Raw genomic sequence first — 15588 nt, forward strand, 5'->3', positions numbered from 1 at the left:
ACCTGATGCAGGAGCAGGGTGTGCATGGAACCACTGTCCCCAGACTTGATGCTGCTTGTGACCAGCTCTACCAGAGTGAGGCAGCTAGTACTCCCTTCAGTATCACCAAATGGCATGAGCTGCTGGGGCAGTTTCCCAGCCCACATCTTGGTATTGACAGATAGGCCGTGATGGGGCTCTAGTCACTTGCTTGTGTTCAGGAGCTGTGTCGACACACGAAGTAACACAGAACAACATACTATAGTTCTGTTTATTGCAATAGGGAAAAAAACAGAATAAACCAAACACCACTTTCTGCCTACAGACGACATTATTTTAATGTAAAAATGCATCCCCTCTGTCCAGGCATTGTTCAGCAGCACTGAGGGGAACCCCAGAAATACAAGACAGAAAACAAGAGTTGGGGCAAAGGGGTTCTGCTCTCTTCCAAGAGAAAAGGTTCAGTTTCCCTGCCCCTTTGTTAGTCAACTCACTGGAAGTGCTTTACTTACATACATTTACATATTTATTTCTCATTCTATCTTATATACCTATAAATAAGTGTGGGTGGGTGGAATGCTGGGTATATGTATCTGCAATTTATACATAACCCGTCTGAGGGAGTGGGCTACTAATAAGCCTACAGAGCATCGGGTGGGCTCACTACACAACCATGTTAATTGGTTGGGGCAGAGGGGGCCCACTTTTATGTAATTCATTTATCAAGGATCCCAGTGTTAGTGTTGAACTCAGGCCCCTTTCTGGGTTCCCCCCTACAGTGGGACTGTGCCACAGTGACTGCTAACAGAAGCCGCTGTTCAGTAAAATTTTGTCCAGTAACTTTTTTTAAAAAGTAGCAGCACTAGATGTACTGGGATTAATGGGGTGGAGGGACGGCAAATTCCAAAATACACATATTCCCCTTCTCTCCTCCCTCCCAGAAAAGATGTAAAAGGTCCTGAAGTTTGCTGGGCAGTCAAGTAAGATCCAGGCTCAGGCCTAATTAGTGGGATACATTGCTAGCGTGTATGCTGGTCTCCATTTATACAACAGGAGATGAGGAAGGACAGGACAGGAAGACATGTAGAGGATAGGAAAGCAGAGGAATGCAAAGACCTGTTTATTGGTGCTTCTGGAGGAGCAGGGAAAGAAGGGCTCTGAAAACCACTCACTTTAGAACAGTTTCTGCAGACTATGCATTTTCTGGTTCTGGGAATGTTTATGCAAACCAGGAGCTGTTTCTAAAGGGCATCTGCTCCCACTGCTGATGTTCTACCCCACGTGGAGTCCAGATTCATCACAATGAAGGGCTGAGGAAAAGGACTGTTTTGTTACAAGGAGAAGATGACACAATGAAACACATTCTGGGTTGCATTGACCATTGCCCTGCACCTTGTGTAGTTATATACACTTTATCAGTCTGACTTGATAACACATTTTACACCCACTATGTACTTGTATCAAGGATTACATAACATGCAGGGCAACAGCAAACTAAAATCCTCCTCTTCCTCCCAAACAGTGTGCACCACTTATTGTTGTTACTGAATAAGTGCAACAGAAATTGCTCTCCAAAGGATATCCTTTTGGAACTGTTATCAAGGGTAGAAGCCTAAGAGAGCAAGGACACAACAGCTTTAGGATCCTAGGAAGTATCCTGTGCACCTGTGTGATTAGAAGTTGAGGCAGGTCTGGACTAAGCTTGGAGCAGTTCTTTGCACGAGAAGACACTGGGCAAAGGGTTCTGTACACACAAGGTGTTCCTGTTGGCAGGATCTGGGCCAAGTACTCCCCATTAGAGAGTATCAGCAACACTAGTAACCACAGGGGAAGTTTCCAATGTCCCGTGACTATCTTTCTTGCATTGTCTCTCCTAAATACAGTTGCTGGAGAATCAATGGAGGGAGGATATCTATACTTGAAGGAAAGATAGCACAAAGTACCCCTTCTTTCCTTAATCTCCTACCCACAAGAGAGTTAAATGGAGAGGACTCAGTAATCTTAAATCAGGGGAGGATGCAGTTCTGACCCAACCCTTTGCCTGTTGTTCAGCCTTACCCACTTCCAATGATAGGCACATGTATCTCTTGAAGTGTCCCTGATGCCCCATGGAAAGGTGGAGAAATTCTATTTAGAGGCTGTTCTGCTTTTCTCTTGCTCATCCCTCTTCTTCTTTAATTTGGGGAAATTTACATGGAAACCAGATAGGAGCTCCTGCAATGCTGACCCGCTGTTTTCTTCACACATTTAATCAGACTCATCTGTGACATCACACTCAACTTCCATGGAAAGGATTATGGTGTCGCAGAAGGCTGGGACCTTAGTGCTTATGTTGTGACTGCAAACAGATGCAGCAGACTGTTTGCAAACCTTAGATTAATGTGCAGCTGCCATGCTATTCTCTCCTCACTGTGCATGCAACACTGGCTCAGCAGGGCAAGAACAGGCCCCATACAAAGGGAGTCAGTTTCCAAGGGTTCTGCACAGGGGCCTATGGAGCTTGCTTGCTACAGGGAGAAGGAAAAGTTTTACTTAATTTTGCTTTTACTTGACCCTTATTTTCCCCTGACTGAAAGGGATACTGATCTTTTGGAGATGTCCTATCCTCCATCCCTTAATTCTTGGATCTAGCATTATGAGGCTGGTAGTGACACTCTGCTGCAGCCAACATCCAACTCATACCTAATGTCACTGAAGACTGTAACACTGAGAGGCTAGCAGGTTTTATTGAGCTAGGACACCTTTCCCCTGTAAGTATCCCACTGTGAATGTTCTGACTAGGTTAGGTTAACTTCTCCACTTGAGCAAACAACACAACATTAATGGAATAGTGAGAAGGTTTTAATATTGGGGGACCCACTGCAGTATTACAAAACTCACTGAATCCTTCTGTTACAGACTGCAGCAAATATCCCGTAATACGGGCAGTAAAAAAGAAAAAAGATGCAAGTCTGGTAAGGGATTGCTAGGACTCTTAACCCAGTGCCTCCCTTGGGTACCCCAAATTGAGTAATGGGCTCTCTAGTCTCCATAGAATGAATTCCACATCTCCAGCATGGGGGCTATTTAGAAAGTGTCAGTGTACACAGACAAGACAGCCTTAACAAGTTAGAATAATGCTATTGGAAATTATGGCAGTCTTTTTGGTAGCATTGTCCTACATGCAACCCAATAAGTCATCTCCCTGGGAAATCTGAAAAAACATCTTGTCATTTCCTTGAAGACAATGCTGATGTGAAATTATAAAATAGAAATCTGGTAGATTTGTGTGTTTAAAAAGGAAAAGCCTGGTGAGGCTGGGCACATCCATCCACTCGTGTTAGCTCTGTCCATTATGTCTGCGGAAGGTATTCCCACCAGGTGGCTGGATCTGGATGGAGTCCAGGAGAGGCCTCAAAGCTTGTCCAAAGGGTCTGAGGTGGCAATGAAATTAAAAAAGAAAAGAAAAAGGGATATTTATAGATCTCAAAGTGATCATGCTACATATATACAAGGATTTCTCATGCACCCTTGAAATACAGCCACCTCTGAAATAGAATGAGGTGGCCTTTATAAAGGCAACTTAGTAAAGTCCTGCTCTTCAGTGAGTTGCTTTATATGGTTTAATTTAACCAGTTAAATAAAACTTGCTACAGCAGCAACTTTAAATGTTTGTTCAAACACTAGTTTTCATGAGCCAGTTCCTTGAATCCTAACAAAGTAGTGTCAAGATAGCAGTACCCTGTCTGATACTAACTTTTAGTAATTTATCTAGTTACCTGAAGTGATCAGAATATGATTTTGCAAAGCAGTTTTCCATTAAGTGTCAAACATCATTAAATAGTGGAGTAGTAGCTATCCAACTGAAACTCCTAAGAGAAAGTTAGGGAGGCAGAATGTCAAATTTGAGCTAAATTCAAACGTGGCCAGAAACATAGTGACTATCATCAGTAACCTTGGGAAAAGGGCTATGGGATCGCTAATGGTCACAAGTGTCCAAACCTTAGTCTAATATCTCTTCTGAAAGGTGGCATCTCTGACAGCAGAACAACCTCTAGCACTTCTGTGCAACGCTGGATCAGTATTCACTGAATAATCCCTACTGAATCCTGCAGCATCTGAGTTTTCCTTGAAGGTCTCCTATTCAAGTATACACTGCATCTGACTTTGCTTAGCTTGAGCTTACAGCCTGGTATAGGAGAAACTTTTCTACCAACTGACCTTGTGTGTCATAGTCAGGTACAGTGCTGTTTGTGATAAGAGGAGAACTGGATTGTGCAGCTCTCCTTACTGACTCAACTGAAAGTGCATACCAAAGGAGGCTGAGCTAGCATCTGAGGCAGTGAGATCTACAAATCTCAGTTGTGATGAGAAGGGATGTTATAGAACTTTCACTTATTTCCTCCCTTCTGCATCCTCTCCTCCCATCCAGTCCCTGCTTTTAAGTATCTTTAAAGCTTTACCCCCATAAGGCAACATGGCAAGCCTCAACACAGTGATGGCCCTCCAGGGCAGGAAAGGTGACTCATTAGTGATGCCCACATCCTGCCCTGAGATGTAGACATTGCTTATTTTAATTTCAAAGAGGTATTAGTATCCTTAGCCACTGGCTTTTATACGGCTCTCTGACCTCTTATATACATCTTGTCACGTGATTAAAAAAAGCTATAGGGAAGCATTTAGTTTACGTTCATTGATGGTAGAAGAAAAGAATCTTTCACCCTTCCCGCATCATGACAGGGCCAGTCATGGTGTGGAGACTGTCATGGCACATAAAGGCCCAAATAAATGAAGCGGCATCCTCTCCCTGATCTCACGAGGTACAGCAGGTACCAGTCCCCACCTAGGGCTTATCAGATGTGGCAGCAAACATCCAGGCATCAGCATGAAGCAACACACTACAGATAGAAGCAGAGAAGATTGTACTCACGTGGAAAGGACTTCGGACGGAAGGTCAGTGATGTAGGAAGGTATCTTTCTTCCTGTCAGGAACTGCGCCACTTCGTTACTAAAGGTGTTGCAGTTATGTTCAAAGAGGTTATAAGACTCTCCTCTGTGCCCAGGAGAGGAGTTCAAACACAGAAGAGTGAGAGTCAGCAATAAATACCACAAGAAAAGGAACTCCAAGCAATAATCAATTACATCAGCACCCTTCATCCTAAGGGGCCCTAACACGATTTAGACACACACACAAGTCCATTCTCTCTCCAAAACTCAGCGGAGTTGGGGGTGGAACATGGCGACCATCCTGTACCACTGACACTACACAACAGCCTTTTGGAGGAGGAATGAGGACCAACTTGTTCACTTGAAATTACAGAAGAAAAAGTAGATCCAAGTAATTTCTGAGGTTGGAATTTCACAAGGACACTAAGTATTATTGTTAATTACTTTTGTAAGAAGTGCCTGGGGCTTTCTAATGAACACAGGAAGTCAGAACCTTGGTTTTACATATCATCGGAAAGCGGGCAGCTCCAGCACAGTGTTTCAGTACTGGCTCCCATGGTAAAGTGCCCCTGTTGAATGAACACCATTTCCTCCATCACTTAAGGTCTTCCATGAAGGTCTCTCATCCAATACATACCAGGCAAAACCCTGTTTGCTGTCAAATCCAGTGCTCAAGATCCAGTGTTGCAGGCATCCTGATAGAATGCTTTTCCACCCTTGATCAAGGCTTGGGTCTGCCCAAGTGTTACGTAGCTTGCGGTTGATCATGTGCCAGCTCTAGCCCCATTATTACTTATTATCTGGATAGTACTAAACAGCATACTAGGCAGATGAAACTTTGTGTTAGTGAGACAGGCCCTGGGACCCCCACCCCAATTTTCTTTTTTTGGCAAAGATGTTAAAAATCAAATAAAAGCCATAACTCACCGGAACATGGATTCTCCCAGCGAGGACAAGTATTCCAGGAAAATTTCTTCTGTAACTTCCGTGCTCCCCAGGTCTACAACTGAGTCTGGGGGCCCAAGCAATGTCCCTCCCTGTGAAATGCACAAACAAAAGACGACGCTAAATGGACAGAATGGATTCTGATGGAGCACTCCAAGGGGTGGGGATTCCTGCAGTCCAGAATGCTGCTGACATAAACAAACTAACATGGTTTGCCCAGGAGCAGGGAAAGGGGCTTACAGTATCAGATTCAGAGCAAACTATTCTGTCCCCAGCTCTCCCCAGTTAGAGAACGAGAGGTAAAAGACACTTCATGTGGCTTATTGTGCAACTTGCTGCTGTGTTCTCCATGCTGTTCCAGAACTGTGTGGCAGACCTGTGTTTTAAGGTGCTTTCAGAGGGTGAACTTTGGGCTAAGACCACCCCAAGAACTGGAGAGGATGTCAAGGTAGTCAATATGTGTGCATTTTAAATACCATGAATCACCAAGGTCTAAGTATAAAAATCCTCCATTTAGAGCAGGGGTGGGCAAACTTTTTGGCGTAAGGGCCCCATCGGGGTTCTGAAACTGTATGGAGGGCTGGGTAGGGAAGGCTGTGCCTCCCCAAACAGCCTGGCCCCTGCCCCTTCCCACCCCCCTCAGAACCACTGACCCATCCAACCCCTCCCCCCCCCGCTCCTTGTCGCCTGACTACCCACTCCTGGGAACCCCCCGCCCCTAACCGCCCCACTGTGACCCCACCCCCTATCCAGCCCCCCGTGCTCCCTGTCTGCCCTGACCCCTATCCATACCCCCGCCCCCTGACAGGCCTCCAGGACTCCCATGCCTATCCAACCGCCTCCTGCTCCCTGTCCCCTGACTGCCCCCTGGGACCTGCTGCCCCTTATCCAACCCCCTTGCTCCCTGCCCCCTTACCATGCCGCTCAGAGCACCAGGACTGGCAGCTGTGCCGCCCGGCTGGAGCCAGCCACGTCGCCGCACAGTCTAGAACACCAGAGCAGGCCGGCAGCTCTCACAGCCATGCTGCCCAGCAAGAGCTTGCAGCCCCATCGCCCAGAGCGCTGGCAGCATAGCAAGCTGAGACAGTGGGGGAGGGGCGACAGCAGGGGAGGGGCTGGGGGTGAGCCTCCCCGGCTGGGAGCTCAAGGGCCAGGCAGGACTGTCCCGTGGACTGGATGTGGCCTGTAGTTTGCCCACCTCTGATTTACAGCCAACCAAGGCAGCCAAGGGGTGGCTGAGCTGCAGGAAGCTTCTTCCTTCTCAGAATGCTGAGCACAGGAAACCCCATAGTTTGTTTTGAACTCTCGCTGATGTTCTAACTTGTGGTTGGGACCAAACCCATTGTGCAGGTTCCCTTTTCCCCAGCTGACCAGCCATCATGACCCTTAGCACCTCACCTGGCTGCATCATGCAATCTCTTAAGACTAAATACACTTGTACACTTTTCCTAAAGGGCAAACACAGGGCACTCCTGATTAGAGAAATTAATCATCATCAAGAAATCATATAGGAAGAGAAAAGAGTAGAGCTAGGAAAAAGTCCCAAGAAGACTGAACTTACAGGTGCACAGCTGGAAATCCCACCACTGCCATAGAAGAACTCATCCTTATGGACAATTATGGAGGTGTGCCTGTGGAGGGAGAGCAAGGAGACATGAAAAGGAAGCCATATGAAAGAAGAGGAGGAAATGTTTAAGACAGCTTATAAACCACTCATATGAGTGGATGAAAGGCTAGAACTGTAGTACATGTTGCCTAAGATATTACTGAGGCAAATAACTTAGTAAGAGGCAAGAAAAGATTGAGACCCTTCTATGAGTAGGAATAATGTCTGCTGGTACACTAACCAGAAGAAAAATGGTCACACTGGTTATCAAGCCTCATGCTACACTGCAGGTGGGAGCAAATGGCTCAGTCAGGACCACCATGAGTATCCAAGACACCAGAAAAGGTGGGAGAAGAACCCCCAATAGCTTCCCTTCTCCAGCCATATGTAGTGAAGGACAAAACTTCTCTCATGGGCAGTTAGAAATTTGGGAAAGTTTGGCGCATGAATTACCCAGGGTCACCATATGGACAGAGGGTGGCTGGATATGGGGACTGGAAAAGAGTGGGACAGTGAGTGGGATAGTTGGATGAGGGATGACAGGGTAGTTGACTGGTGAGGGAGGATGGAAGACATTGGTCAAGGGGCCCATAATCCTGGATGGAGACTTTGGCGAGTTGGGCATGATGGTGCTTTATCTAATGGAGAACATATTTTCTAACAAAATGTGCATATAGCTACTAAGTAACCATGTGGTGTTATTTTTGTAACCTTTGTCAGCAATCCTCCTATTTTCACCTGCTGTTGGTGCTCTCATGTTAAGTCATGTCTGCAATCAGAAGCTAAGTTGTTTTGGACACAGACAGTATCCTATGTTTGAAAAATGACTAGTACATTTAGGGTGCTACTGCAATAAAATATGTAATAATAATTATTGTTGGTATGAAGGTCCATTGACAAGAACTGAAAGGAGATTTGCACAGTGCCTAATTCAATGCGATCAATCTTTCTTCTAGTAACTCTAAGAACATTCAGAAAGTACCTCAAACTCTGTTCAATACCAATGGGTTCCTTCAGATCTCAAACATGCCATATTGGAAATGCTATCTAATGTCTAACACACATTATGCAAGTTAAATCTAGTCACTTACCAGATCCCATCCAGCTGTTTCCCTGTATGTAGAGAGAAGGAGAGAGTCATCGGCAACTTCCTTTACACAGTTCAGTCTACTTGCTGTCACTCACCTATGCATCTTCACCTATTACCACATCCTGCCTTAAACCCAAGCTGCAACCTTAATACCAAAGTTGCAACTTTCTAAAGCAGTGGTTCTCAACACGGGCTACGTGTATCCCTGGGGATACGCACAGGTCTTCCAGGGGGTACATCAACTCATCTAGATATTTGCCAAGTTTTATAACAGGCTACATAACAAGCACTAGCAAGATCAGTAAAAGTAAAATTTCAAACAGACAATGACCTGTTTATACTGCTCGATGTACTATACACAGAAATGTCAGTACAATATTTATATTCCAATTGATTTATTTTATAATTATATGGTAAAAATGGGAAAGTAAACAATTTTTCAGTAATAGGGTGCTGTGACACTTATGTCTGGTTTTGTAAACAAGTAGTTCAAGTGAGGTGAAACTTTGCAAGACAAATGAGACTCCTGAAAGGGGTACAGTAGTCTGGAGAGGTTGAGAGCCATTGTTCTAAAGGATCAGGAAAAATAGCTTTTTTTCATTTAGTAATGAACTGTAGCGCTAGTGAATGGTGCCACACTGTCTGCACTGGTGACTTAATTTCTCTGTTTACTTGCATGAGGAATTGGCAGTGCCAGACTTCTCTGCCAACATACATCCTCCTAACCCTGAATGGGCCCACTTCTAGGGAGAAGACGAGAGCACCATTTCAGTGGCTCAGTAAGTCCTTGGCCTCTAAGCTTACCAACAAAGGTGCTCAGTCAGTACCAAGTGTACTAGTTTCATACTAATTTCACATAGTCCATTATAGAGCCATCATATAATAATGAATTTCCTTTTCAGTCACTACTGATAAAGGGCTAGATTGGAACTGGTGACCTACAAGTGAAGGCTCTGTAGCTCATTCTCAGTATCTCTTCTTAAAAATAAAGTATGGGGCTGAAATTTAAATAGGTTTTAAAATTATAACCTACCAAATCTGAGTAGTTGTTTTTAAATTTACCACCTTATCCAGTTTTGTGACTTCGGCCAGCAGCAACAGTTAAAGACTTGTTGCGAAGATCACTGAATTCAGAAGATGAAACAAAAAAAGCCACTTTGGTTTCAGCTCATTTAGAAACATGGAAATCTGCCTCATGACACTAAACTAATTAGAAAGTGACTTGATCAGTGGAAGAGGAATTGGAGAATGGACAATGGAGAATTATACATACCGTGTCTATTCTTATGTATTTGTACATCACCTAACATAACTGGATCCCTATGTGCACTATTAGAATATAAATAATAATTTATTTGAAAGAGAACCCAATAGTGTCTCCCTTTCAAAGATAACCTATAGGGCATTTTAAAAACAGGATTGGGGTAGATTAAAAAGTTACAAATATTTACATCTTGAAACTAAATGTGAAAATAGCTTCCTCCTTCACTCATCATGTCAAGAACATAGTTCAGAACTCAGTGTTTTCTCTGGCAACAGGTGATGACTCTGTCTAAGCAGGACAGATAAAATAAACTTCAGCGGCTAGTTTATAGAGACAGAATTCTGGCAGCAGGTTGGAAAGAGGAAGGAACTAGTTTTCTAAAATGTGATTTTCTATGGTAATTCTCTCTAAAAACGTATTCTATTAAACAGAGAGGATGTCAAGATAAACTGTGTTTTAAAGCATTCCTTTACTTGTGCCAATGCCTAAGATTCCTAAATTGGAAATGTTTTTAAAATCAAGGTCTCTTCACTATTTCTGCTGTTAGTTTTTGTACTTCATTCGTCATAGACAGTGAAGCTCTACTGGATAGTTCCACTTACTGATTATAATTTATTAGTAAAGAGAAGTTGTGTTTGGATTCCCAATGCTGCAGGGGAATATCAAAATTAAGATCAAGACATTTTAAGTTGCTTTTTACAAAATTTACTAAAATTTAGGACTAAGCTATTTGATAGCCTTTAAGCCTTGATTCATCAAGATAGTTAAGCATATGCATATCTTTAAGCATGCAAGTAGTCCCATTAATCACATATTTATATACTTTGCTGAATCTGAGCCTAAGTGATTTGGGAGCCTACATAAGGGGGTTTTTTGGATACTTTATTTTTTAAAAAGGTTTCTGTTTCAAATAGCTATCTTGCCAACCTAAACACTATTTATGGGGGCAAGAAAATAGGTTAAAGCTCATGGGAAACAATTCCACTGCCCTCAAATTAATTGTGGGAATTTGAAGAATTACTAGACTTTATTTACTTGTTCTGTGACTAAGTTAGGACACAGGTTCATAGTTAGGATACAAGGTCACTTTTAGACTAGAAACTGAGCCTGTATAATTTTAGAATCCAATCAAACCAGATTACTCCCATGCCTGGGTTTATCCAGAAGGCCACGTACTGGGAAGATTAGATGGCTGTGAATCATCTATCTTGTTGGCACAGTTAATTTATTAATCTTGAGGGTTAGGGGATGGAGCGTATGCATGTGCAGGTTTTTAACCCCAAATAAGAGTGGAGTTTGTAGATGGATCTGGATTAATCAAATCCAAGAACAGTGTACTAGTGATGCACGAAAGGATTATATAAGGAGACAGCTTCTACTCAGGATACCAAATACCCTGACTGGGATGCAAAACTGGTGCCTACACTGGCACAAAAGTGAGAGCAACACCTATTCCCTCAGCTGGGTAGCAGGGAAATAAGGTGCTATCAAATTTAGCATGTTTAGTCACTTAGGATGCCTCCTCATTTCTGAAAGAATATTGCCCTACTTAGTGAAACTGCAGCACAATGCCAATGGAGGGAGTGAAGAGGAGTCTGCATCTGAGTCTCAGTCCCTCATTCCCAGAGGTGGCTTGGAGTGTGCGGAGATAGGGTGTATGGGGGAAAGCGTAGACGGTTTAATTTTCAAGCAATCCTCTTTAGCAAATGCTTTGGGACAAAGCTGATTCAGTCTTGCTCTGGAATCATCCTGTCCTCTTATTTAAATCATGAGGAGCTGGATCGCGCATAGAAGGAAAAAGGCAGGAGATAAGTAACAGTTATCCCCTGCTCTCAGAGTCTTTACGGGCTAGTGGAGTGGGAAGGATGGTAGTGCTGGCTGAATACTCCATCAAGAACTGTTCCAACTAATGTATTCTTAATTGATTGACTGATTCGCACAGTGGCAGCTTTTGCCTTATACTGCAGTCTAGGGTTCCACTCACACAGGGATCCCACGTACACACATCTGACCCCTGAGTCAGTGCCATTAGCTCAGGTACATGAGGGGAGCAAGTTAGAAAAGGCCCTGAACATTTCATTTGCATATCACCCTGAAAAACTTGTGCCAGCACTGAAGTGGCGGTACATTAATCCTCACCATGGATCTCTCTTAATATTAGGGTAGCTTGTCCACAATCAGGGTGTTAGAACAGCTCAGCTTCCAGTTCTCATTTGCCCCCACCCCCTCCTGGAAGAATAAGACCAAACATTCTAAGAATGGAACTTTCACTGCTTTCCCATTGGTGAATATTATTTTACTATTTTAAAGCCAGTTTAGTTGGACATGCTAAATTAGTCAAGCACATCCCAAAGGGTAGAGCAAGTCAGATAAATGCCATTACAGTTTTGGCTTGCACATATGACGTCACAGACAAGGAAGCTGATAGTTCCTAAATGCAGTAGAGACTACAGTGTTCAATAGTGCATACCTCAATATCAGAAAGATGTCTGGTACACTGGAAGGAAATTCAGGGAAGAGTAACACCAGAAAATGGATTAGGGGGATGGAAGGAAAACTATATGTGGCCAAAGGACATAATTAAGTCACTATAACATCTGTTTCAACAATGCTATGGAAATCTTGAATTGTCCAAGTTCAGCATTCAGCTACTGTGGTGATTATAAAGTTACCTTACAGAACTTTCTACAAGTATTTGAGGGATGAGAGGACTAATCCTTGAGCTTTGTACTGACACATATTAACACAATACCCATTACTACTTCAGGATTCCTCTAGCCTATCTGAAATTGCCAGGCAATTATGCCTTTGCTGTGGTGGGTCCTATGATGTGGAATCTGCTTCCCTTTGATACACATCTCATTCCATTCTTCCCCTCCTCTAAAACACCTTAAGAACCTTTTGGTTCTATATTTGTCACCTTCCTTTCCAATCTTTATTTTAAATGCATTTGTATTTTAAGAAGGTGGCATTATGAGGAATTATCCCACCAAAGAAAGAGTCACATTGCTTTATCCAGTTTAGCTCTAACAAAGAAGAAGATACTATTAGGAGTAATCCTGGACTGGCTAGGGATGACAAGGGTTTAGAACTAAATCATCTAATACATTATTTCCCTGTCTAATTTTTGTATTCCATGAAGCTTAAGAGTCTCACTTCTGAACTGCTCTGGGCTCCAAAGGAATAAAAGCTATTGGCTGCATGAGATCCTCATATAAAGCCCATCTATAGAGTACTGCCAAACCGCTTTTGTGGCCACTCAAAAAGGGGACTGGATGTATTTCGAGAAAGAAGGTACTTTTCCCATCTGCCTACTTTGGGGAGATCTGTGGAAAACCACTAAGGTCAGTTTTGGCAATGGGGAGCCCATACTAGAGATTTACTATCACTCAAAGAATAAAAACCAAGATCTATCTTTGGGACAATCCAATCACCAAATTCATATGATCCCAAATATTCTGAAGTTTGCCTTGTCACTGTGACTAAACAAGCTTGGGGGCATTATTCCCAGAACTCATAACAACTTGCCCAATCTCAGCTGGTTATTAACCATCACTAGCAATCAGTATTTCCCACACAACTGTGGACTCTGATCCAATTTGTAATTTTCTCTTTCTTTCTGCAGACTCCTACAAACTTAGACCTGTGTACTGTTTTTCAAACACATTATTTTGCAATTATTGGTATCATAAAAATCATAGCATACTTATTACCATTCAGAAAAAAAGTAAATAAAGAATAAGTGCTAAGTGTATCATGCAGGAACTTATAAAGCAGCAAAATACTAAGACTGGCATCTTACGTCATACCAGAGCTAGAATGCTTTGGCTTGGTCTGCATATGAATTTGCATTGTAATAACAAAAGATGTGAATAAACATCAGTTTAGTTTTCAGTACAAGCCTGTGGGTGGACACTTATTCCAGAAGAAGCATGGCTAAGGTTGATTTAGCTAAACTTTCTCACATTTAGTTAAATAATTGCAAATTTGTGTGTAAACCAGGCTTTCCCCTCCAGCCCAAGATAAAACGTAGTCACTAAAACCATTACAAGAGAAAGTTACATCCTTGCCAGTACAATGGAAAAGAGCCTGAAGGGAGAAATAAGTATCTGTAATTATTTTGAAATTATCCAGCATGGGGTGGGATAGTGAAATGCACTCCTCTCAAAGCTACTGTTTCTGTCTATCTGTCATACACAGAATCAATCACTTAGGGTCTCAACAGGAATGTTTTCTTCTCAAACTCACTGTTAGCATATATGGACCTTCATGTGGAGTATAATTCAGGCTTTCATTTTCACTTTTAAAAAGCCACCGGAAAGCACAACATCTTTCTCTCAGGACAGGCAGATGAAGTTACTGCCAGCAGTTCACACAGTCCATAGGGCCATCTATTCAGATACTGAGGTGGCTAGGAAGGCTGATATACATTGTTAGCTTGACATGGGGCAGACTCTGTAAGAGACATTTACAGGTCCTCCTCTTCCGACAAGGCCACTTCACACTTCAGAAACCATACACGAGAGAGACAATTCCTCAAAGTCATCAAACTATTGGTCAGTTGACAAAGGACAAGTTCTTGGTAAGAGAATTGATAGTGATATGCATAAACTGTGGCCTAGTCTACACCACAGACAGTCCAGGGTGTATGGCCTTATCATGAGTCAGAGTACAGCATTAACAATTAGTTAGGGCCTGCACCTCCTTTACTCATAAAGTTCACCCATTAAGATCCTGGGCAGAAAGATCATAATATCTCTTGTGAAAAATCTGTGAAGTGGTAATAAATTCATACACTTCCAGGAACTGCTCTTTAGATGCACCAGTGTCATATAGTGTAGCACTTGACACTGAAACACTGCCCATGGTAGAATTCAGTACTTCTACCACAGATATGTATAAACTGCTTGAAACAGGTATATATTCTAGCACATTTCAAAACTGGGTCAGTCCCACCCTAATGTGATTTTATCAGCAGGGTTGCACTGATCTGTGAACCCTACCCTACCGTGTCAAACGGGAAAATGTATCCTTGCTGCCGTGAAAATCTCTTTTCTTTTAGATAAAGGGCCACAGCTCCACTCCACCACGGTGCAGTTTCTGCGAGGGAGCCTTTGTCCCCTCGGGGAGCAGTGTGTGTGTGTGCTGGGGGGCTCTGCAGGTGCCAGCGCTCTGGCGGGACACACGTTACTTTGCAGCTTGGGAAGCCGTCCCAGCGTCCGACTCCCAGGAGCGACTCGCCTCCAGAGCGGCAAACCGGGGTGGGGGGGAGGGGACCAAAGGGCCACCGGGGGCAGGACCCAGGACAATCCTCCCCGCAACGGCCCGGCCCCCGCCCATCCCACGGCCTCGCAGGCCCCCCGTCCCAACCCCACCGACCCTGCCCCCGGGCCAGCCCCCTTACCCAGCATGAGGGGGCTGAGGCGCCGGGCCATGCCCTTGGACAGGTCGTAGACATAGAGCTTCACCGAGTGCAGGGTGGGCGGCAGCTCCATGGGGGACGGGGTCCGTGGGGGGGGAGAAGGGCCCTGAGAGGGACTAGGAGGCTCCTTGCCCGGGGGACGGCGGGCGGGTGCCGGCCGAGCAGAGGGAAGGGGGGGGGAGGGAGAGCCCGGGCCAGCCCCGCTACTCCTGGGTCTACAGCAGCGGTGGCGGCGGCGGTACCGGCACCAACTGTGACGTGACAGAGGGGGCGGAATGGGGAATGCTCCCTCTGCGCATGCGCCACAGCCATAGACCGGCCAGGCGGCTTGTCCCTGCGCCGCTATGGAACCTGGC

At 44.1% G+C, this 15588-nt stretch overlaps 1 protein-coding gene across 1 annotated transcript; it reads right to left on the bottom strand.

Annotated features, from left to right (window-relative positions):
* Nucleotides 1-236: 236 nt before the first annotated feature.
* Nucleotides 237-15544, bottom strand: DESI1 (desumoylating isopeptidase 1). Its single transcript, XM_074941704.1, is given in 7 exon segments — nucleotides 237-3392; nucleotides 4889-5011; nucleotides 5833-5942; nucleotides 7412-7481; nucleotides 8548-8569; nucleotides 15215-15413; nucleotides 15416-15544. Coding segments are annotated over 7 exon segments (747 nt in total). The 3' UTR covers nucleotides 237-3298.
* Between the last annotated feature and the right edge of the window lie 44 nt (nucleotides 15545-15588).

This window comes from Natator depressus, chromosome 1 (genome assembly GCF_965152275.1).
Source record: "Natator depressus isolate rNatDep1 chromosome 1, rNatDep2.hap1, whole genome shotgun sequence".
Classification (NCBI taxonomy): domain Eukaryota; kingdom Metazoa; phylum Chordata; order Testudines; family Cheloniidae; genus Natator; species Natator depressus.